The 17,339-nt window shown below is 39.8% G+C and overlaps 1 protein-coding gene and 1 pseudogene across 1 annotated transcript; both read left to right on the plus strand.

The window, feature by feature from the left end:
* Positions 1-5,762: 5,762 nt before the first annotated feature.
* LOC136354565 (uncharacterized) lies at positions 5,763-8,816 on the plus strand (annotated as a pseudogene).
* A 5,595-nt stretch (positions 8,817-14,411) lies between these two features.
* On the plus strand, positions 14,412-16,340 carry LOC136354733 (AAA-ATPase At3g28580-like). Its single transcript, XM_066306340.1, has one exon. It carries the CDS (start codon positions 14,522-14,524, stop codon positions 16,052-16,054), a length of 1,533 nt encoding a protein of 510 aa, XP_066162437.1. The 5' UTR covers positions 14,412-14,521; the 3' UTR covers positions 16,055-16,340.
* Positions 16,341-17,339: the final 999 nt, after the last annotated feature.

Consider the following 17,339-nt stretch of genomic DNA (forward strand, 5'->3'; position numbering starts at 1 on the left):
TTGGCGAGCGGGGGATGCCCTTCTTTAAGCTACTAAAGAAAACAGACGACTTCTAGTGGGGACCCGAAGCACAGAAGGCCATGTTTCTGCAAGTAGTGAAAGAATATTTCAGTTCAGTGCAATATTAGATCTATACATAGTGAAACATTATAAGTACACTAGTTGAAACATTTTTCCGTGGAACAAAAAATGAAACGAATTCCCTTAATAGAGGGTTTCCAAAATATACGGGTGATTTTGTTGCAAAAGAATATTTCGTTCACTGCAACATTAGATCTATACATAGTGAAACATTATGAGTACAATAGGTGAAACATTTTTGGTGGAACAAAAAATGAAACGAATTCTCTTAATAGAGGGTTTTCAAAATATATGTGGGTGATTTGTTGCAAAAGAATACTTTAATTCACTGCAACATTATATCTATACATAGTGAAACATTGTGAGTACACTAGGTAAAACATTTTTTGTGGAACAAAAAATGAAACGAATTCCCTTAATAGAGGGTTTCTAAAATATATAGGTGATTTGTTGCAACGGAGTATATGGTGGGGACACGTAGCAGATAGATAGGAACACATCGTGGGGCCAGGGCGCACCCGCGCTTCGTGGGGGAGGGGGAGCGACCGAGGCGTAGCATTTTCGATGTACTTACATTGTAGGTATGCAATCCTCCCTCTCTCCTTCCTATTTTGTAACTAACAATTTTTATTTAGGGTCGTTAATAATTTTAATATAAAAAACATTTTAAAGACAAAATAATATATATTATTATTGATCTATTAATCTCAAGCCGACAGGTTTGCCACTACTGATTGGTCCACGTGGAGCTATCAAATTGTCAGATAAATCTTTGGAATTTTGGACGGTAATTTTCTTGCAGCGTGGGAAACGGGTACTCTTGCCGTCTCGCGAATTCTGGATACATCTATGAGTGCTACGGGTGCATGCACGGGCTAGCATCTTAAAGCCCAATCATGGACTCATGCATGCTTAGGCCTTGCCGGCTGCTAATCACAGTATCACACGCCCAGGAGCAGGCAAACGAAGAAGAAAAAAAATAAAATAAAGAAGCACAAATAGTTTTGTGAAATTATTAGGGGTATGATATCACGTATATATTGAAGCTGTAAATTGAAGAATGCTCTTGAAAACAGAAATTTGAAAAATTAAATGACAGAAAAAGTCAGGGAGCGGTCGAGTATAGAAAAAGCGCTAGCCATGGCCGCCAGGCGCCAGTAGGGCGCCTAGTTCGCGTGTCTGCGCCAATAGAATAGTTAGCACACACTTTTCCCATTTTGTCATATATTAATCTTAGTCCGACTCCCAGCGCTCAGGCCCACCTATGCGCACCATGTCCGTACCGCTAATTACATAATTAGCAAAAAATACCATCATTAGCATTATTTTTCAGAAAACACATACACATAATTTAGTTAAAATTTTGAAAAATAGTTGAAAGTTTTAAATATGTAATGGACGGATTTCGAAATTTGAACAAAAATTTTAAAATTTGAGTTGAAATATTTGAATTTTGATTTATGAAAGTTTTCAATTTGAGATGAAAATTTTGAATTTTGAGTTGTAAGTTTAAATTTCGATATAAAAGTTTTTAGTTTTGAGGTGAAAATTTTGAACTGTGGGTTGAATGCTTTTCAAATTTGAGATGAAAGTGTTTAATTCCAATTGAAAGCTTTCAGTATTTGAGTTGAACGTTTTTAAAGTCGAGCTGAAAGTTGTCAAAACTTGACTTAAAAGTTTTCAAAATTCAAGTTGAAAGTTTTCAGAATTTTAGTAAAAAATAAAAAAAATGTTATCTGAAACATTTATCTTGATTGACCTGATTATAGGAACTAATTACGTATAAAAGTTAGGCTAATCTCGTTTTTTCTGAGTCTTGCTCAAATTCGCAGATTCGCTGCGTAAAAGGAAAGGAAAACGCGTCTATTGTATAGGCCGAAAAACGCCCGCCACTTAATTACCTCCTGACGTGTCTGTGCTAATTACTCCCTCCGTCTCATTATAAGTGAAGCAAGTTTCCATGCCCAACGTGTAACCGTCCATATTATTTAAAAAAATTATGAAAAAAATTGAAAAGTTAAGTCACTCATAAAGTACTATTTATATTTTATCATCTAATAACAATAAAAATATTTTAAATAAGACGGATAATTAAAGTTAGACAATTAAACCTACAACAACGCTTATTATGGGCGGAGGGAGTAGGATTCTTGTCGTTTCTTCTGCTCGTCTTTTTCCATGTGGCTGGATAGGAACATGATGGTGAGCTCGACTTATTCAAATCAAGAACCACGAATCTACCTAATGCGTGATTAATGACGAGAGGGACAGGAGTGGACGACGCTGGTCGGCTGGTGGCAACTTTCCTTTTTCTTTGGAACGCTGAAGGCACTAATGAATAATGATCTCGAGGTGAAACAAAGGAAGCTTCCTGGTCCAGTGAGAACACAGGGTCCTGAACAAAGGGAACAAAGGAGCGGATGCATGCGTTAAGAGCATGAACAATACCAGACTATTAGGCCATTCCCAACCCAACAAGCTGCCACCTAGGATAAAAAATAATATAACAAGTGAATAAATAAGAAAAGATGCATGAGACATGGTTTCTACACAACATTCAAAATATCATGTGAGATAAGTAGCACTAAATTTTAGTATAGAATAGTGGTGCTTGCATTGGAAGAGTAGTGTCTAGTACTAATTTCCTAATGATGTGGAGTTTATAGAAACTGTCTAGTGTCTTGGGTTGGGAATGGCCTAAGTCAGCTACAAGCATATGTGAAGGAGATAAAGAGAGGAGAGAGAAAAAAAATAGGCTATAGTATGAACTTCAAGACATAATATGCGTATGACATATGGGATTACTTATTAATGATGTAGTATATATTTATAGTTAAATATTGCATGAATTAACTATTGGACTAACTATAGATTAATTAGAGCTAACAGTTGACTATACCATTAAACTTGCTCTAATTGGACTGGAACTAGAATATATATATACACTTACTAGAAAAAGGGTGATATGAAAAAAAGTCCAATCATATTCAAATACTAAAAAAAATACCCTCATACCTTTGTGTTTGTAGGAGTGGGGTTTTCCTACTTAAATACTCTCTCCGTTTAAAAATGCAAGGCCTATAATTTTTCTACAGTCTTTAATGTAAAACCATTTAAAATTGTAATGCCTATATATTTTTTTCTACATTCTTCAGCTTAAAACTTTAAGGGGACTATTAAAAATCTACGACAAGTTTTTTTGGAACCTTTAAAATTTACTATAATATAGTATAGTTATAATATAATTTTACCATAACTATAATATAACTTATATAAAGTATTAAAAAATATATGCAACTTTTTATACTAAATTATATAGATGTTATAGTGAGTTATAATTTGTTTAACTATTTGTAATATCACGTTGTAACTATACTATAATTTAACTTATATGTAATATAGTACAAACCTTCCCGTAGCATCATAGGGTTGAAAATTTAAAAGCTAGGGAAGAAAACACAATTCCACAAGTTCTCTATGAAATCCAAACTTTAATTATTAGCGAAACATTACAAATGTTGGTTCTTTAAGCTATATCCCTTTCTTTACTTCATGCATTGTGGCACACGAGAAGTAATGGGATGGCTTAGCTACCTCTTTTTTTTTTTTCATACAGACTTTGTGTACTAGGTGACTCCCCATGCTTGGCTAGGTAATTACAAAGCAATTCTCAATATATTTTTTTCGATAATCAAGCTATGAGTAAAAAGGAAAAAAAATAAAACATCGGAGTTTATCATGAAAATACAAATGATATCCACGCTTTAATGTAAAACATATTGATAAGTATATATATTAAATATTATAAAGATGATAGATAGATTTGGTAAAATATTATGCGAATGATGTGAGAGGTGACGTTGTATATGCTTGCATGTTGATTTGTAGAATCTATACCTCTATATATCTATACTAATTGAGCACTTTCTACTAGCTCCCACGTTAACCAGAAAAATATAACCGTTAGATAAATAAGTGGTTTAATCAGGACCGTAGATTGTATGTTATGCTTTTACATTGTGTAGTGGTCGTGGGCTCTTTCAAAAAGCACATCTAATCTAATCTCCAGCCAAAGCGTCCGGGAGAGGCAGAACTAATCTCCAAGCGCACGTACGTATCACGAGAAGAAGAGATGGGAACGCAAGGAGAGGAATTCGCTGGAGGCAGCCACGAGCAGTACTTCTTCGCCAATGACGGGTGTCGCTCGAGCCATCAATTTAAGCTCCATTGACTCAGACCCTGACCAAAATTGATTTTTATCTGAACCAACATCAATCAGGACTCCTTCAGGTAAGGCGGTACGTATACGGTACACACAAATTCCATGCAGGGCGATGCATGAAAGTAGCAATTCTGATGTTAATGACTGCAGGCGCAGGTTGCAGATTGATCTCCGCAGAGGAGCCGCTGTATGCTGGGGGCGGTTGAATGCAAAGGAATTACGATGAGAAGTTTTTTTCAATCCGCTTACATATATGCTGATAAAACGTTAATAGCAATGGTATCACCAGGAACAGCGCAAGGTTGTAAATCAACTACAGGGCAAGGAGTACAAGGTGATATAAATAACCTGGCAAAATAGGCAAAAAATACCTGATGGTACTGTATTCCAAAATCAACGAAAAAAAGGTGCATGTATTGACGTTTGCTCCTGTTCGACCTCCACTAGCTCCTTTACACAATAAATTTCATCAATATTATAAATCCGCGATTCATTATTTTTGCACTTCACTATTTTGTAGATTTAATTAATATATGCAACGCATGCTTTTGTTAAAGAAATATTTTGTTCGCAAAAAAAAATAAAGAAATATTTTCTTATTCCACAGTGTCAAAACAATTATGAAATTTAATCTACTGTTTTCTAGAATAATATTTGAAAATTAGAATTAACACTTATACTGATTCGGCTCTCGAAGAAAACTCCCATGTTAACTAGAAATATAACCGTTGATTGGGTAAATCATATGATCGTAATGTATTGTGAATAGTATTGAAAATTCATATTAAATAAGAAATAACATTGCGAATACTATGGACACCTTATTATCTTTTAAGTTTTAATAATTCCATAATGCAGATTAATAAATATTGAGTGTATCCATCATAGATTTTATGTTTCATATTTTATTAAAATAATATTTTTAATTTCGAAATTAGTAATTACCAAGTATTATTTTATTCTAAGAAATTATTTTCTAAAATATAACTAACACATTCATCACATGATTAAAATTTTATTATTTATAATATGAATATTAATAGAGTATGCAACGCATGGGTTGGGAGAAAATGGACATTATGCCACTCTCAAGAGTGGGTTTCGCTGTAATGCCACTCCGCAAAGTTGCTTCGCTAAAATGCCATCGCCAAGGAGTGCCAACCCGCTGCTTCGCTGATTCTCCATCTTCGCCGGATTAACGCACAAAATCGGCTGTGTTGTGACCAATGTGCCCCTGGCTCAGAAATTAGGTTACTGAGGCAAGAGAAGGGGATCGAGATGCAGTCACTCCTCCCCTCTCATCGTTGGCTCTAGCTCATGGTGGCGCCCTAGATCGATCTCGTCGCCATCGCCATTCCACCCGCTGCCGCCTCCGCCGCCGCCGTAGTCCCCCTCCCCCCTTGCCTTCACCCCTTCTTGTTGACGCCGAGGGCAGCCTCCGGATGCCGTCGTCACCGACATGAGGTAGAAACACGGTGGAATCGATGGATTGTACCTGGCATGAGCTAGTCGTGGGGTAAGAATTTGCTTGCCTCCATGCTTTCATTTGTCAGCTTGATTTTTCATTTACTTTGATTGCCGACTGCTGCGAATCCGTTAGATATTGCTGTAACAATCGCTACTATTTTTTTTCTTCAGGCTCAAGGAGGAGCCTGCCCTTAGTTTAGCTGTGGTCGAACTCGAAATTGACCATGCTATTAAATCTGTTTATATTGTTGCGCCGGATGGGATAGTGGAGCCAGTTCCAGTTCAAGTTCCAGCTGGTGGTTTTGCCCCAGCTAGTTCCGATATCGATTGGGATAGCCTAGAGATTCTTGCTCGAAATGATGATGAAGGGAGACTATATCGTTGGGGAAGATAAATTCTACGAGCTATTGGGTTTGAGGGCTGAAGATGAGGTTGCAGATGAGGCTAGACAAGCTGCTGCTCGAGGTGGAGGTCCTGATGTTGCTGGTGCTGCTGCAGGTGGTGTTGGCGGTGCTGCAGCAGCTGCTGCTGCTCCTGGTGCTTCTCCTGTTGCTGATGAGGATGATATAACTGGGGCAGCAATTCCTGTCGATGATCAAGTACCAGGGGAGAGGGTCATGGCCTATGACCCCAATAATTCTTGCATGAAGGCTGGCACAGTGTACCCTAACATGAAGGAATTTAGATTGGCAATGAGACAGTTTGCTATAAATGCTGAGTTTGAGTTGAAGTTGGTGAAAACTGACCCTGAAAGATACATAGGTGGTTGCAAAGTTGAAGGTTGCCCTTGGCATATAGTGGGGCATAAACAACCTAACCAGAAGACAGTGATGGCATTTAATTTCAGTGATTTTTGTTTGATTTTGGCATAATGGTTGCAGAATTGATGGATTCTTGCATTTAATTTGTAGGTGACTGTGTTACAAGACTTGCATACATGCACTTCTAGCAGCAGAAGAAAGACTACCACACCAACAGCTAAATGGGTGGCAAGTAACGCAATTCCTATTCTTAAAAAGAATCCAGGTATGGGCCCTAAAGCCTTGTAGACCCAACTAATGGAAGATCACGAGTGCACAATTAACTATGACACTATATGTAGAGGTAGAGAAAAGGCTATGGTTGAGCTATATGGGACATGGGAAGAAAGTTTTCACATGCTTTATAGATGGAGGGCAGAGGTTCTAAGAACTTCACTAGGGAGTGTGATAGAGATAGACACTGTAGAGGTTGGTGGGAAAGTATTTTTTCATAGGTTTTTCTATGCTTTGAGGCCCTGCATAGACGGTTTCCTATAGGAATGTAGGCCATATATTAGTATAGATTCCGTTGCTTTGAATGGAAGATGGAATGGTCATTTGGCTGCTGCCACTTCTGTTGATGGGCATCACTGGATGTATCCTTTAGCTTTTGGGTCCATTAATGCTGAAACTTAGGATAATTGGGAGTGGTTCATGAGACAACTTCATAAGGCTATAGGAGATGTGAATCCATTAGCTATTTGTACTGATGCATGTAAAGGCTTAGAAAAGGTTGTACATACTGTGTTTGAGCATGCTGAGCAGAGGGAATGCTTCTGGCATTTGATGAAGAACTTTGTGAAGAGATTTGGTGGTGATGTGCACTCACACATATACCCAGCAGCAAGGGCATACAGGAAAGAGATTTGGCAAAGTCACACAAAAGAAGTTATTGAAGCTTGTAGTGATGTTCTTCCTTGGCTTGAAGCCTATCATCCATTGAAGTGGATGAGGAGTGGTTTCAATCCAGCAATAAAGTGTGACTATATTACTAACAATCTGGCGGAGAGTTTCAACAATTGGATCAAGGATTATAAGACATTGCCAATATGTGACCTTGCAGACAAGACAGAGTGTTGGTTATGGTATTGTGGAACAAGAGGAGAAGAATTGCAGAGAAGATGACTGGGAACATCTTGCCTGCTGTAACACAGAAGCTTAAGGCAAGAACTAGGGGTTTGGGTCACCTCTCAGTAGTGAAATCTGATAGCTTCTGTGCAGAGATTGTTGACAACAGCACCACCCATGAGAAACATGTTGTGAAGGCTTACAATCAGTACTGCTCATGTGAGGAGTGGCAGCACACTGGAAAGCCCTGTCAGCATGCATTGGCTTTGATAACCTCTCAACAAAATAGGGATGTCAACATTGAGGACTTTGTGAATCCCTATTTTTCAGTTGAGCTGTTCAGGAAGGCTTATAGGAGAATTATAGAGCCATTGGGTGACAAGTCTTACTGGCCACAGGTTGAATTGCCATGGGTGTTGGGTGCACCTTTGCCAAAGAAGACAAATGGAAGATACATAAAGCTTAGGATCAAAAGTTGCCTGGAGGGTGGTGGCAAGTCTAAAGCCAAAACTACTCCAACTGATAATGACTCAGGGAAGAGGGTGCTGGTAAGGGGCAAGAGAAGATGCAAGGGATGTGGGGAATTTGGTCATGTTCAAACAAGCTACAAGTGTTCCCTTAATGGAATCAAAAAAAGGCTAGTGTACTAATACCAATTTTTTTTGTCTGGAGTACAGTTTCATAACTGTAATGCATTATTTTGTATTGTAATTTGCTGGAAGAGGAAGCCAAGGAGGAACACTACAAAATATGGGAACACTTCTGACATTCCTAGTCCCAAAAGACCAACAGTGCAGACAATACTTGAAGAAAGTCTAGGAAGAATTACAAGAAGGTAATCATCTAAAATACATTCACATTACTTTAGATTTTGTCCTATTTCGGTCTATTCACTCATTTGTTCAAATACCATGGCTTACAGCCGGCTAGCATCATTGATGAAGGGAGGAGCTCAGAACATTCCAGCTTCTAATTCACAGCCAGCTGACATTCCATCTTCAAGCTCTCAGCCTGCTGACATTAGGGCTTCAAGCTCTCAACCTACTGCTGACATTGGGGCTTCAAGCTCTCAGCCTGCTGCTTCAAGCTCTCAGGCTACAAGCAATGCAGCACCAAGCTGGCAACCCAGAATGTCTCCTAGAAAGAAGCTCACACCAAAGAAGAAACTTAAAACCTGAACTTAGTTTTAGTCTGGTCGAATTAGCCTAAAAACTTCATCTATTAGGCCATTTTGCTCCATGAGGAGTCCAATGTAATATATTTGAACCTAAGTGCTATGTGTGAACCTAAATTGTGATGTGGACAAATGCTTATGCCATGTTTTGTATGAAACTATGGATGCTTGATTATGTGGTGCACTGCTGCACCGCTATTGTCTGAAATTATGGATGCCTTCACTATTGTCTGAAATTATGTATGCGTTTACTGAATTTATGTGCCATTGTCTGAAAATATGGATGCTTATGCTGAAATTATGGATGCTATTGTCTGGAATTATGTGTTGCAGGACTATTTCCTACAAAACAACTTCTTGCACTTGTGCTGAACTGATGTTTCATGGAGATCTGTCACCTGTGCATAAAACATGCCAAAATTACTCATCTCAAATGGAAATGCCCAAATTTTTGTAATTGCACAACAATCGAAAATAACATAATACCATTCCTGATATTTCAGCAAGCAAGCAGGACAATCAAAAGATGCCATTCATTAGTCTAAATAGATACATTGCAATGCTTACATTCCTTGTACTAATTCTAGGGAAGCCAGTTCACTTGAAAATCATCACAAGCACGCCAATAAAACAAAGAACTAGCAGGCCTATGTTGATCATCACTAAAACTTGAATCCAATTTATCAACTTATCCATCTTTCCATCATCAACCGACCTCAGCTTCATCTCTACAGGAGCAGCAACCATATGCTCCAATGCAACATCACTGGGAGCTTCATCAACTGCATGTAGACTCAATCCTTCAACCATCTTCTTGTAACATTCGATCCACTTGAAAAACTTGCAAGAATTTGGCACCTAGTAACAAATGCACATTAGTAACAAAGACCAAAAGACACCAAATGCAACAAATGGAATACTCACATCTTGTTCGTTTTCCTCACATTTGAAGAAAACCTTTCCACCATGCCTCATCGATCTGCACTCGACTCCTGCAGCGCCACACCTAGGGCAACGAACGAGAGGGAGGCCGGCCGCTAAATCCTACAGGCAGCCGAGCATGATATGAGCTACCTTGCGACATTCCCAAATCATCGCTTCCGGCGGCAAGTCTTCGCTGCATGATGACGACGGCTTCCGGCGGCTGCTCTCGGTGTCGGCCAAGCGCCCCTTGTTTCAAAGAGAGGAGGACGGGTTATTCACATTTAATTTGATGGTCAGAGGCGAATTGAAAGCTAAGCTGTGGTAATTAAGACCCCCGGGGGAAAATAGGGATGTCTCCTACGTTACCCATAATATGTAGAAGTATCGACGTAATTTCATAGAGTCATTCGATATGAATGCTACATGAAGAACATAAGCCAGATGATGGAACGCGGAGACCTAGGATGTAGAAGATCATAACATGAGCGATTCGGCAGATTTGGATTCCTTTCCTATATATCCACTTATGTGGTACTTCATCATACGATTCATATAAGATCTATCTGTCTAGAGATCATCATATACATCTAGAAAGCCGTATGCTTTGGAAGAAGCTTGTACAGTTTGGGAAGGGGTTTTTTGAGAGAAAAGAAGAATCTACTTCAACCGATATGCCCTTAGGCACGGCCATACATAACATAGAAATCACACGTGGAAGGGGTGGGCAATTAGCTAGAGCAGCAGGTGCTGTAGCGAAACTGATTGCAAAAGAAGGTAAATCGGCCACTTTAAGATTACCATCTGGGGAGGTCCGTTTGGTATCCCAAAATTGCTTGGCAACAGTCGGAGGGAGGGAGGAGGAGGGCATCGGCAACGCGGATTTACCGCCGCCGCCGCAGAATGGTCACCGCCACCGCCGCCTGCAGCCCTCTCAATCCCCTTCTCTTGTCTCAGTGACCTAATTTCTGAGCCAGGGGCACATTGGTCACAACACAGCCGATTTTGTGCGTTAATCCGGCGAAGATGGAGAATCAGCGAAGCAGCGGGTTGGCACTCCTTGGCGATGGCATTTTAGCGAAGCAACTTTGTGGAGTGGCATTACAGCGAAACCCACTCTTGAGAGTGGCATAATGTCCATTTTCTCATGGGTTGGCATACTAATTGGTATGGAGGCCTTATTCAAATAAATCTAAATTCACTAACTCCTTGCCTTTGTTTTATATTATCACCATGCATGTGTAAATTGTGCTACTATTTTATTTCGGGGTTTTTACAGCTGAAAGTAACTTCGATAAATACTATGGAACATATTATCTTTTTTCAGGTATGCTATCGAGACTTCTTAGTTAATTTGTTTATGCTTTGCACAAGTCAAACATAGATTTATCACACAAGATTTCAGGTAAGTTCAACTATTAGATAATATAACAGTTGCTTCAACAAAAAACATTTTACTGAATCTATATATAATTTTTAAGGGTGATCTATATCTACAGTGTTTGAGAAATAGATTATATTTATTATAACGTGCTTTATATTTCTTATTCATTCCTCCCCTTTTATAACCGTGATATTCTTTTTGATGATATTGATACTATATTTACATACATCCATGAGTAAAGATCATGTAATACAAAGGATAATAATGCTGACGATGCTCATTGACCGAGATATTTCACACTTTCAGTTTAAGATTTCCATATTTCTAATATAGGTGAAAAATAATATGTTATAAATTAAATAGCCCGTGTGAATGCACAGGACCGGCACAAAATACAGCTGTATGCTTATTAATTCCAATTTTGGAATTACATCATGGCGAGTTGTAAAAAGTTGAAAAAAATGAAATTATGAAAAAAAATATATATTTGAGACTGTAAACTAAGATGGATATCTATATAATTTTGAATGAAATAAGAGAAACTTATTATGGATTCTGTTATAATAATTGAGACAGCATGCAGTACACCAGTTCATTGAGTTTTTTTGAATTGAATTCATGAAAATAATTACCAATTTGGATATCTATGATTGAGCCTGCAAACTAAGGTACCTTGGTATATTAGCTCTAAAATTATGATTCTCATAAATTTTGAATTACAAATTATGAAATTATATCATATTTATTTTCCTGTGCTAACTATGCACTTTGAGGTAGTATGCATGTTAATCAAATTGCTCCAACCATGCTTTAATAATAACCCGTGCAACGCACGGGTTGACGACTAGTCTATCTATCTATTATATACTAAAAGTCCATTAATCTTCCTACAAACGCTCTTAAGCCACCAGTTGGCGCTCTAATAAATTAGAGAAATCAAAGAAATTCTGAGAAAAAAGAAAAGCATCTATCCGTTGATTTTAAAATAGTGGGTCCACTATTAGAAACCGTCAGATTAACTATATTGATCTTAAAACGTACAATTCCACACCATCCGTAGGTACGTACGTACGTACGGTTCCATCTCCCTCCCTCCTTTTTCTTTTCATATATATATAATCGAGATAACAGTTAATATAGTTAAATTTTATATAATCATAACTTATATGATTATATTATGATATATCTCTTCCAAAATAAAGTTTACACCACTATATTTTTACCCATTAAATAAAGGTATACGTGAACCCTTTATGTGGAGCATTATTTTCAAATAATACACTATTTAAATAAAGTTTATAAAGTTTATATCGTTACATTCTGTACGCATTAAACTAACAAAGAAATATATTAACTAATTTATACTTAAACGTGCTATTTTAGACTTTTTAATAAAGGCCGGATTAATTTTACGAGTCTTTACAATTATTTGTACCATAAATTATATATCTATTTTTATTTTTCAAATAAATATATAATTTTAATATCTATATTAGATTTATTGCGTTCTAGACCTACATCCATCTTGAGTGCTCCACTAAATAAAAGAAAATATTAAAATTTGTCATTGAAAATCAAAATATGCTAGCTTATTTTTTAATGAAACTGTTAAACCCATTAAAAGTACATTATTAGACATCTAATGACTTTCTACCAACTTAATTAATTTCTTCATAAAAAAACTTTATTAATTCCTCAAAACATACACCTGGGGGCTATTTACATATACGAATTGATCTTGATGCTTTTGTAAATAAATGATATTTTAAATTTAAAAGATAAATAAACGATCTTAAAATGATCATAGCATCTAAATCATACATATGATTGCTCCTAGCACTCCTAAACACTTCTAAGTCGCTATGTGGCATTCTATTAATTACAAAAACACTCATATAATCGACCATCGGTTTCCACTTAAACCGATGGACCCAATTTTTATACCATCATATCTATCTTTTCGGAAAAAACAAATTCTATCAGAATCTCTGTCTGGCTCACTGCATAACATGCATGTGTGCGCTCCTATACCTTTTAAACCGGTAGAACCATTGTTTCTAACAAGTGTTTATTCATGGTACATGACATTTTAAAAATATTACTGTGCAATGATATTTCGACGTTATTGTATTCCTGCTAGGTTGCGTGGAGCCTCTCATTCACTCTACATGAAATGTTCATAGGTAGATCGCCTCTCAAAATATATCAATCATATTAGGCTATATAAACCCGTGCATTTTTTGTGTAGATTAATGTCCCACCCAATTCATCCTTTAACATATTATGATAATATATTATACAATTAAAAAAATAAAAACACCTTAATTTTTATTTTACACTTACTTTTACTTTCGTTGACATGTTTTCTAAAGAAAATAAATCTACCTTTTTTTTAAAATGATGAAGAATATTATAAATAATTACTTATAGATACTACTTATATTTGATATAATATAAATCTAATAGGTTAGAATATTATTAAAGAATTAATTAATGCTGACAAAAATAATGTATGGAGAAATTGTGGCAGATGTTCTCCTGTTAAATGTCGCTTTTATAAATACCTCAAACTTGGCGTACGACGCATGCCCGCGTGAATGCGCGGGCTACCTTCCTAGTTAAATAAATTGGACGTGATATATGATGTTGTATGCTTGCATGAGGTTAAATAAATAATTATTGCTAATGGGTGATGATGTGGCATGGTTATATGGCTATAATTATAACTTTATGAAAATATAGGTTAGATTGTGGCATGATTGCTGATTGCCATGGTTGACCTATATATAGTTGCACGACCAGTGGAGCCCCCTATTATAGAGAGACACGTCCAAACAAAGACCTCGACCTCTTTCCTTCAACGAAGCTTCAACGACGCGCGCGTTCTCACACCTTCTTCCACGCTGAAACGGTGTGGAACTGTGGATCATTAATTTACGCGCTAAATCACCGGTTAGGCCTCGTTTAGATCTAAAAATTTTGGTAAAAAATGTCACATTAAATGTTTAGATATATGTATAGTGTATTAAATGTGGGGGAAAAAATAATTGCACAGTTTACACGTAAATTACGAGATAAATCTTTTGAGTCTAATTACACCATGATTTAACAGTGAACATTTGCTAATGACGGATTAATTAGTTTTAATAAATTTATCACACAGTTTACATGCGAAATCTATAATTTGTTTTGTTATTAGTCTACGTTTAATAATTCAAATACGTGTCCGTATACTTCGAGACCTTTACACCCAAGGAACACCCTTATATAAGCTGGGGCCAGAGAAGCGACGATGGAGGGAGAGACATACACATCCACAATCGGCAGCTATTAATTACACAGAGAGCTCCTAGCTTGCCAGCTTGATTAAGCAAAGGAGTGACGTCGTACTGCACTGCGCAGCCATGGCGACTCTGGAGACGTGGGTAGGGTTCGGGTCGGCCATGGCCGGCGTGGGCTTGCTTTGGTCCCGGATGCCGGAGCACGTCCACGAGGAGGCTAGGTACATCATCAGTAGCGTGGTCCCCATGGTTATGTCCTACTTCAACCCCTACGAGCAGATCACCGTGTCCGAGTACGGCGAGGAGCGGTTCCGGCGGAACAAGATGTTCGACGCCGTCTCCACCTACCTGAGGAGCGCGTGCCTGGGCAGCGCAACCAAGCTCAAGGCCAAGCTCGGCAACAACATCGGGGATGACCCGCTTGTGATTCTAGACGAGAACCAGGAGGTCGTCGACTGCTTGGATGGTGCTCGCATGTGGTGGAGGCTGTACCCCAAGGCCTCCAAGAACACAGGGAGCACCATCATCAGCATGTTCCCCGGGGACACGGACGAGCCGCGGTGCTACAGGCTGGTGTTCCACAAGCGCCACCGCCAGCTCGTGCTCAAGACCTACCTGCCCGGCATCATCCGGCGGTGGCGCGAGCTAACCGCCAAGGACCGGCAGAGGCTGCTGTTCACCAACCACTCCAAACAAGGGGAGATCAGCATGTGGACCAGTGTCCCGTACAATCCCCCGTCGACGTTCGACATGCTCGCCATGGACCATGCCAAGAAGGTTGAGATTATGGACGATCTCAGGGCGTTCCAGAAGGGGAAGGAATACCACTCCAAGGTCGGCAAGGCGTGGAAGCGGGGCTACCTTCTGTATGGGCCACCGGGCACTGGCAAGACCACTATGATTGGGGCTATGGCCAATTTCCTCGACTACGACGTCTACGACCTCGACCTAACATCTGTCAAGGATAACGCCGAGCTGCGGAAGCTCTTCCTCGATACGACGGACAAATCCATCATCGTTATCGAGGACATCGACGCCATCGAGGTCGAGCTCACTACCAAGCGCAAGGGCAAGAAGATGGACAACAGCGACGAAGTCGACAACAACCATGTGCTGGTCGAGCTTTCCAACAAGACTGATGATAAAAGCAAAGTGACGCTGTCAGGCCTACTCAGCTTCGTCGATGGGCTGTGGTCGGCGTGCGGCAGCGAGAGGGTGTTCGTGTTCACAACGAACCACGTTGACAGGCTCGACCCGGCGCTGATTCGGCCGGGGAGGATGGACAAGCACATCGAGATGTCCTACTGCCGCCTCGATGCCTTTAAGGTGCTGGCCAAGAGCTACCTGGACATCACCGAGCACTCGCTTTTTGGTGAAATCGGGAGACTGCTCGACGAGACCGACACGACTCCGGCAGATGTTGCCGATAACCTCATGCCGCGGGGTAAGAGGAACGGTGAAATCAGTCGACTGATCGATGAGATCGACGCACCGGCAGACGTGGCCGGTAATCACATGCTACGGTGCAAGAGGAAGAGAGACGCGGACGAGTGCCTGGCAGGTTTAGTGGAAACACTGAAGAAGGCCAAGATGGAATCAGCAACACCTCCTATGGACACAATCGAGGAAGAGGCCAACAAAGAGGAACAAACCTAACACAGAAGAAAGCTAGACAGGGGCTGATACATGATGAGGGCTGCTACTTCTTGGCCTCCTCGGTTTGCGTGTCCTATTTTACCTGACTTCCGTGTAATGGTGCGTACGGGTTTATTAGTCACTTAAGCTAGCATAAGCCATACCATAAAATGGCAAAATATATAAAAATAGTGGTGTATTACGACTTATGTTCTGGATCTATTATTTCACGCTCCATAATTCGTCTGGTCAACCTTGTAAATTCTGATAATTATATGTTTATATATATGTGTGGAGATTATGGATATCCCATATCTACACGGCGACGGTATTTGGGCTGAATACAGGATACCGAATATAGATAGAATATCTTATTTGTATCTCGGGTTTGTTTCTTAACTTGTACATCAAGGAAACACCTTGAGACTTAGTCGGTTACGGCTGTATTTTATCTGTATCTACATATTCCGTTAGGGATATAGATTATCTTTTGTAACACGGACTCCTTCCCATATATAAGGGGGGTCCGGGTGCCTCTAGGGGCGGATGTTGATTTTCTCCAAATCATACAATCAATAATACACTCGGCGGATTCATCCCCGGACAGGAGTAGGGTATTACTTCTTGAATAAGAAGGCCTGAACCTGTATAAATCCTTTGTCTCCAAACCCATACACTTTTCTAGCTTGATAGCCACCCCCTTTTATTATTGCCGAAATCTAGTTTCGACAGTTGGCGCGCCAGGTAGGGGTAGCGTCAAGCTTTTCGCCGATCAGTGCAATGGGTTCCGTCTCCGGCATCGACGACCTCGTCTTCCCACCCGGGCAGACGTTTCGGTTCGGCAGCCTCGACTTCGTCACCAACAACTTCGGCAAGATCTCTCTCCTTGACTCGGGGTCAAACCAGTCGGGAGAGAACCGGATTTCAGTCCCGTTTGGACTCCCAAACGCGGCTAAAAGTTACCCCAAGACCATCTCAATCGAGTCGGCTTCAAACCACTCGGGCGAGATCGCATCTTCTCCAACGACACCAGATCAAGATGATGGGGCTTACCCACCGGTCTTGATGAAGCTCCCCGATGATTTGGCGGCCATCTCCATCACGACAGCGTCTCCATCCCGTAGGCCTAGGCGGAAGTCGGCTTCAACACCGATCTCGCCTAGCTTCAGGGAAGTCGGCGTCATCCTCCAACCACTCGGCACGGTTTCGACGGATCAGCTGGATGGCTACTACAGCTCTCCCACCGTCGACTCGCGCCCCACCGACATCGTGGAATACGACGAGTTCAGCTCTCTCTACAACGACC

The sequence above is a fragment of the Oryza sativa genome, chromosome 12 (genome assembly GCF_034140825.1).
Source record: "Oryza sativa Japonica Group chromosome 12, ASM3414082v1".
Taxonomy (NCBI): domain Eukaryota; kingdom Viridiplantae; phylum Streptophyta; class Magnoliopsida; order Poales; family Poaceae; genus Oryza; species Oryza sativa.

What these genes read in the sequence shown, in the direction of transcription:
- LOC136354733 (XM_066306340.1), top strand. Translation starts at nt 14,522, where the DNA reads ATGGCGACTCTGGAGACGTGGGTAGGGTTCGGGTCGGCCATGGCCGGC.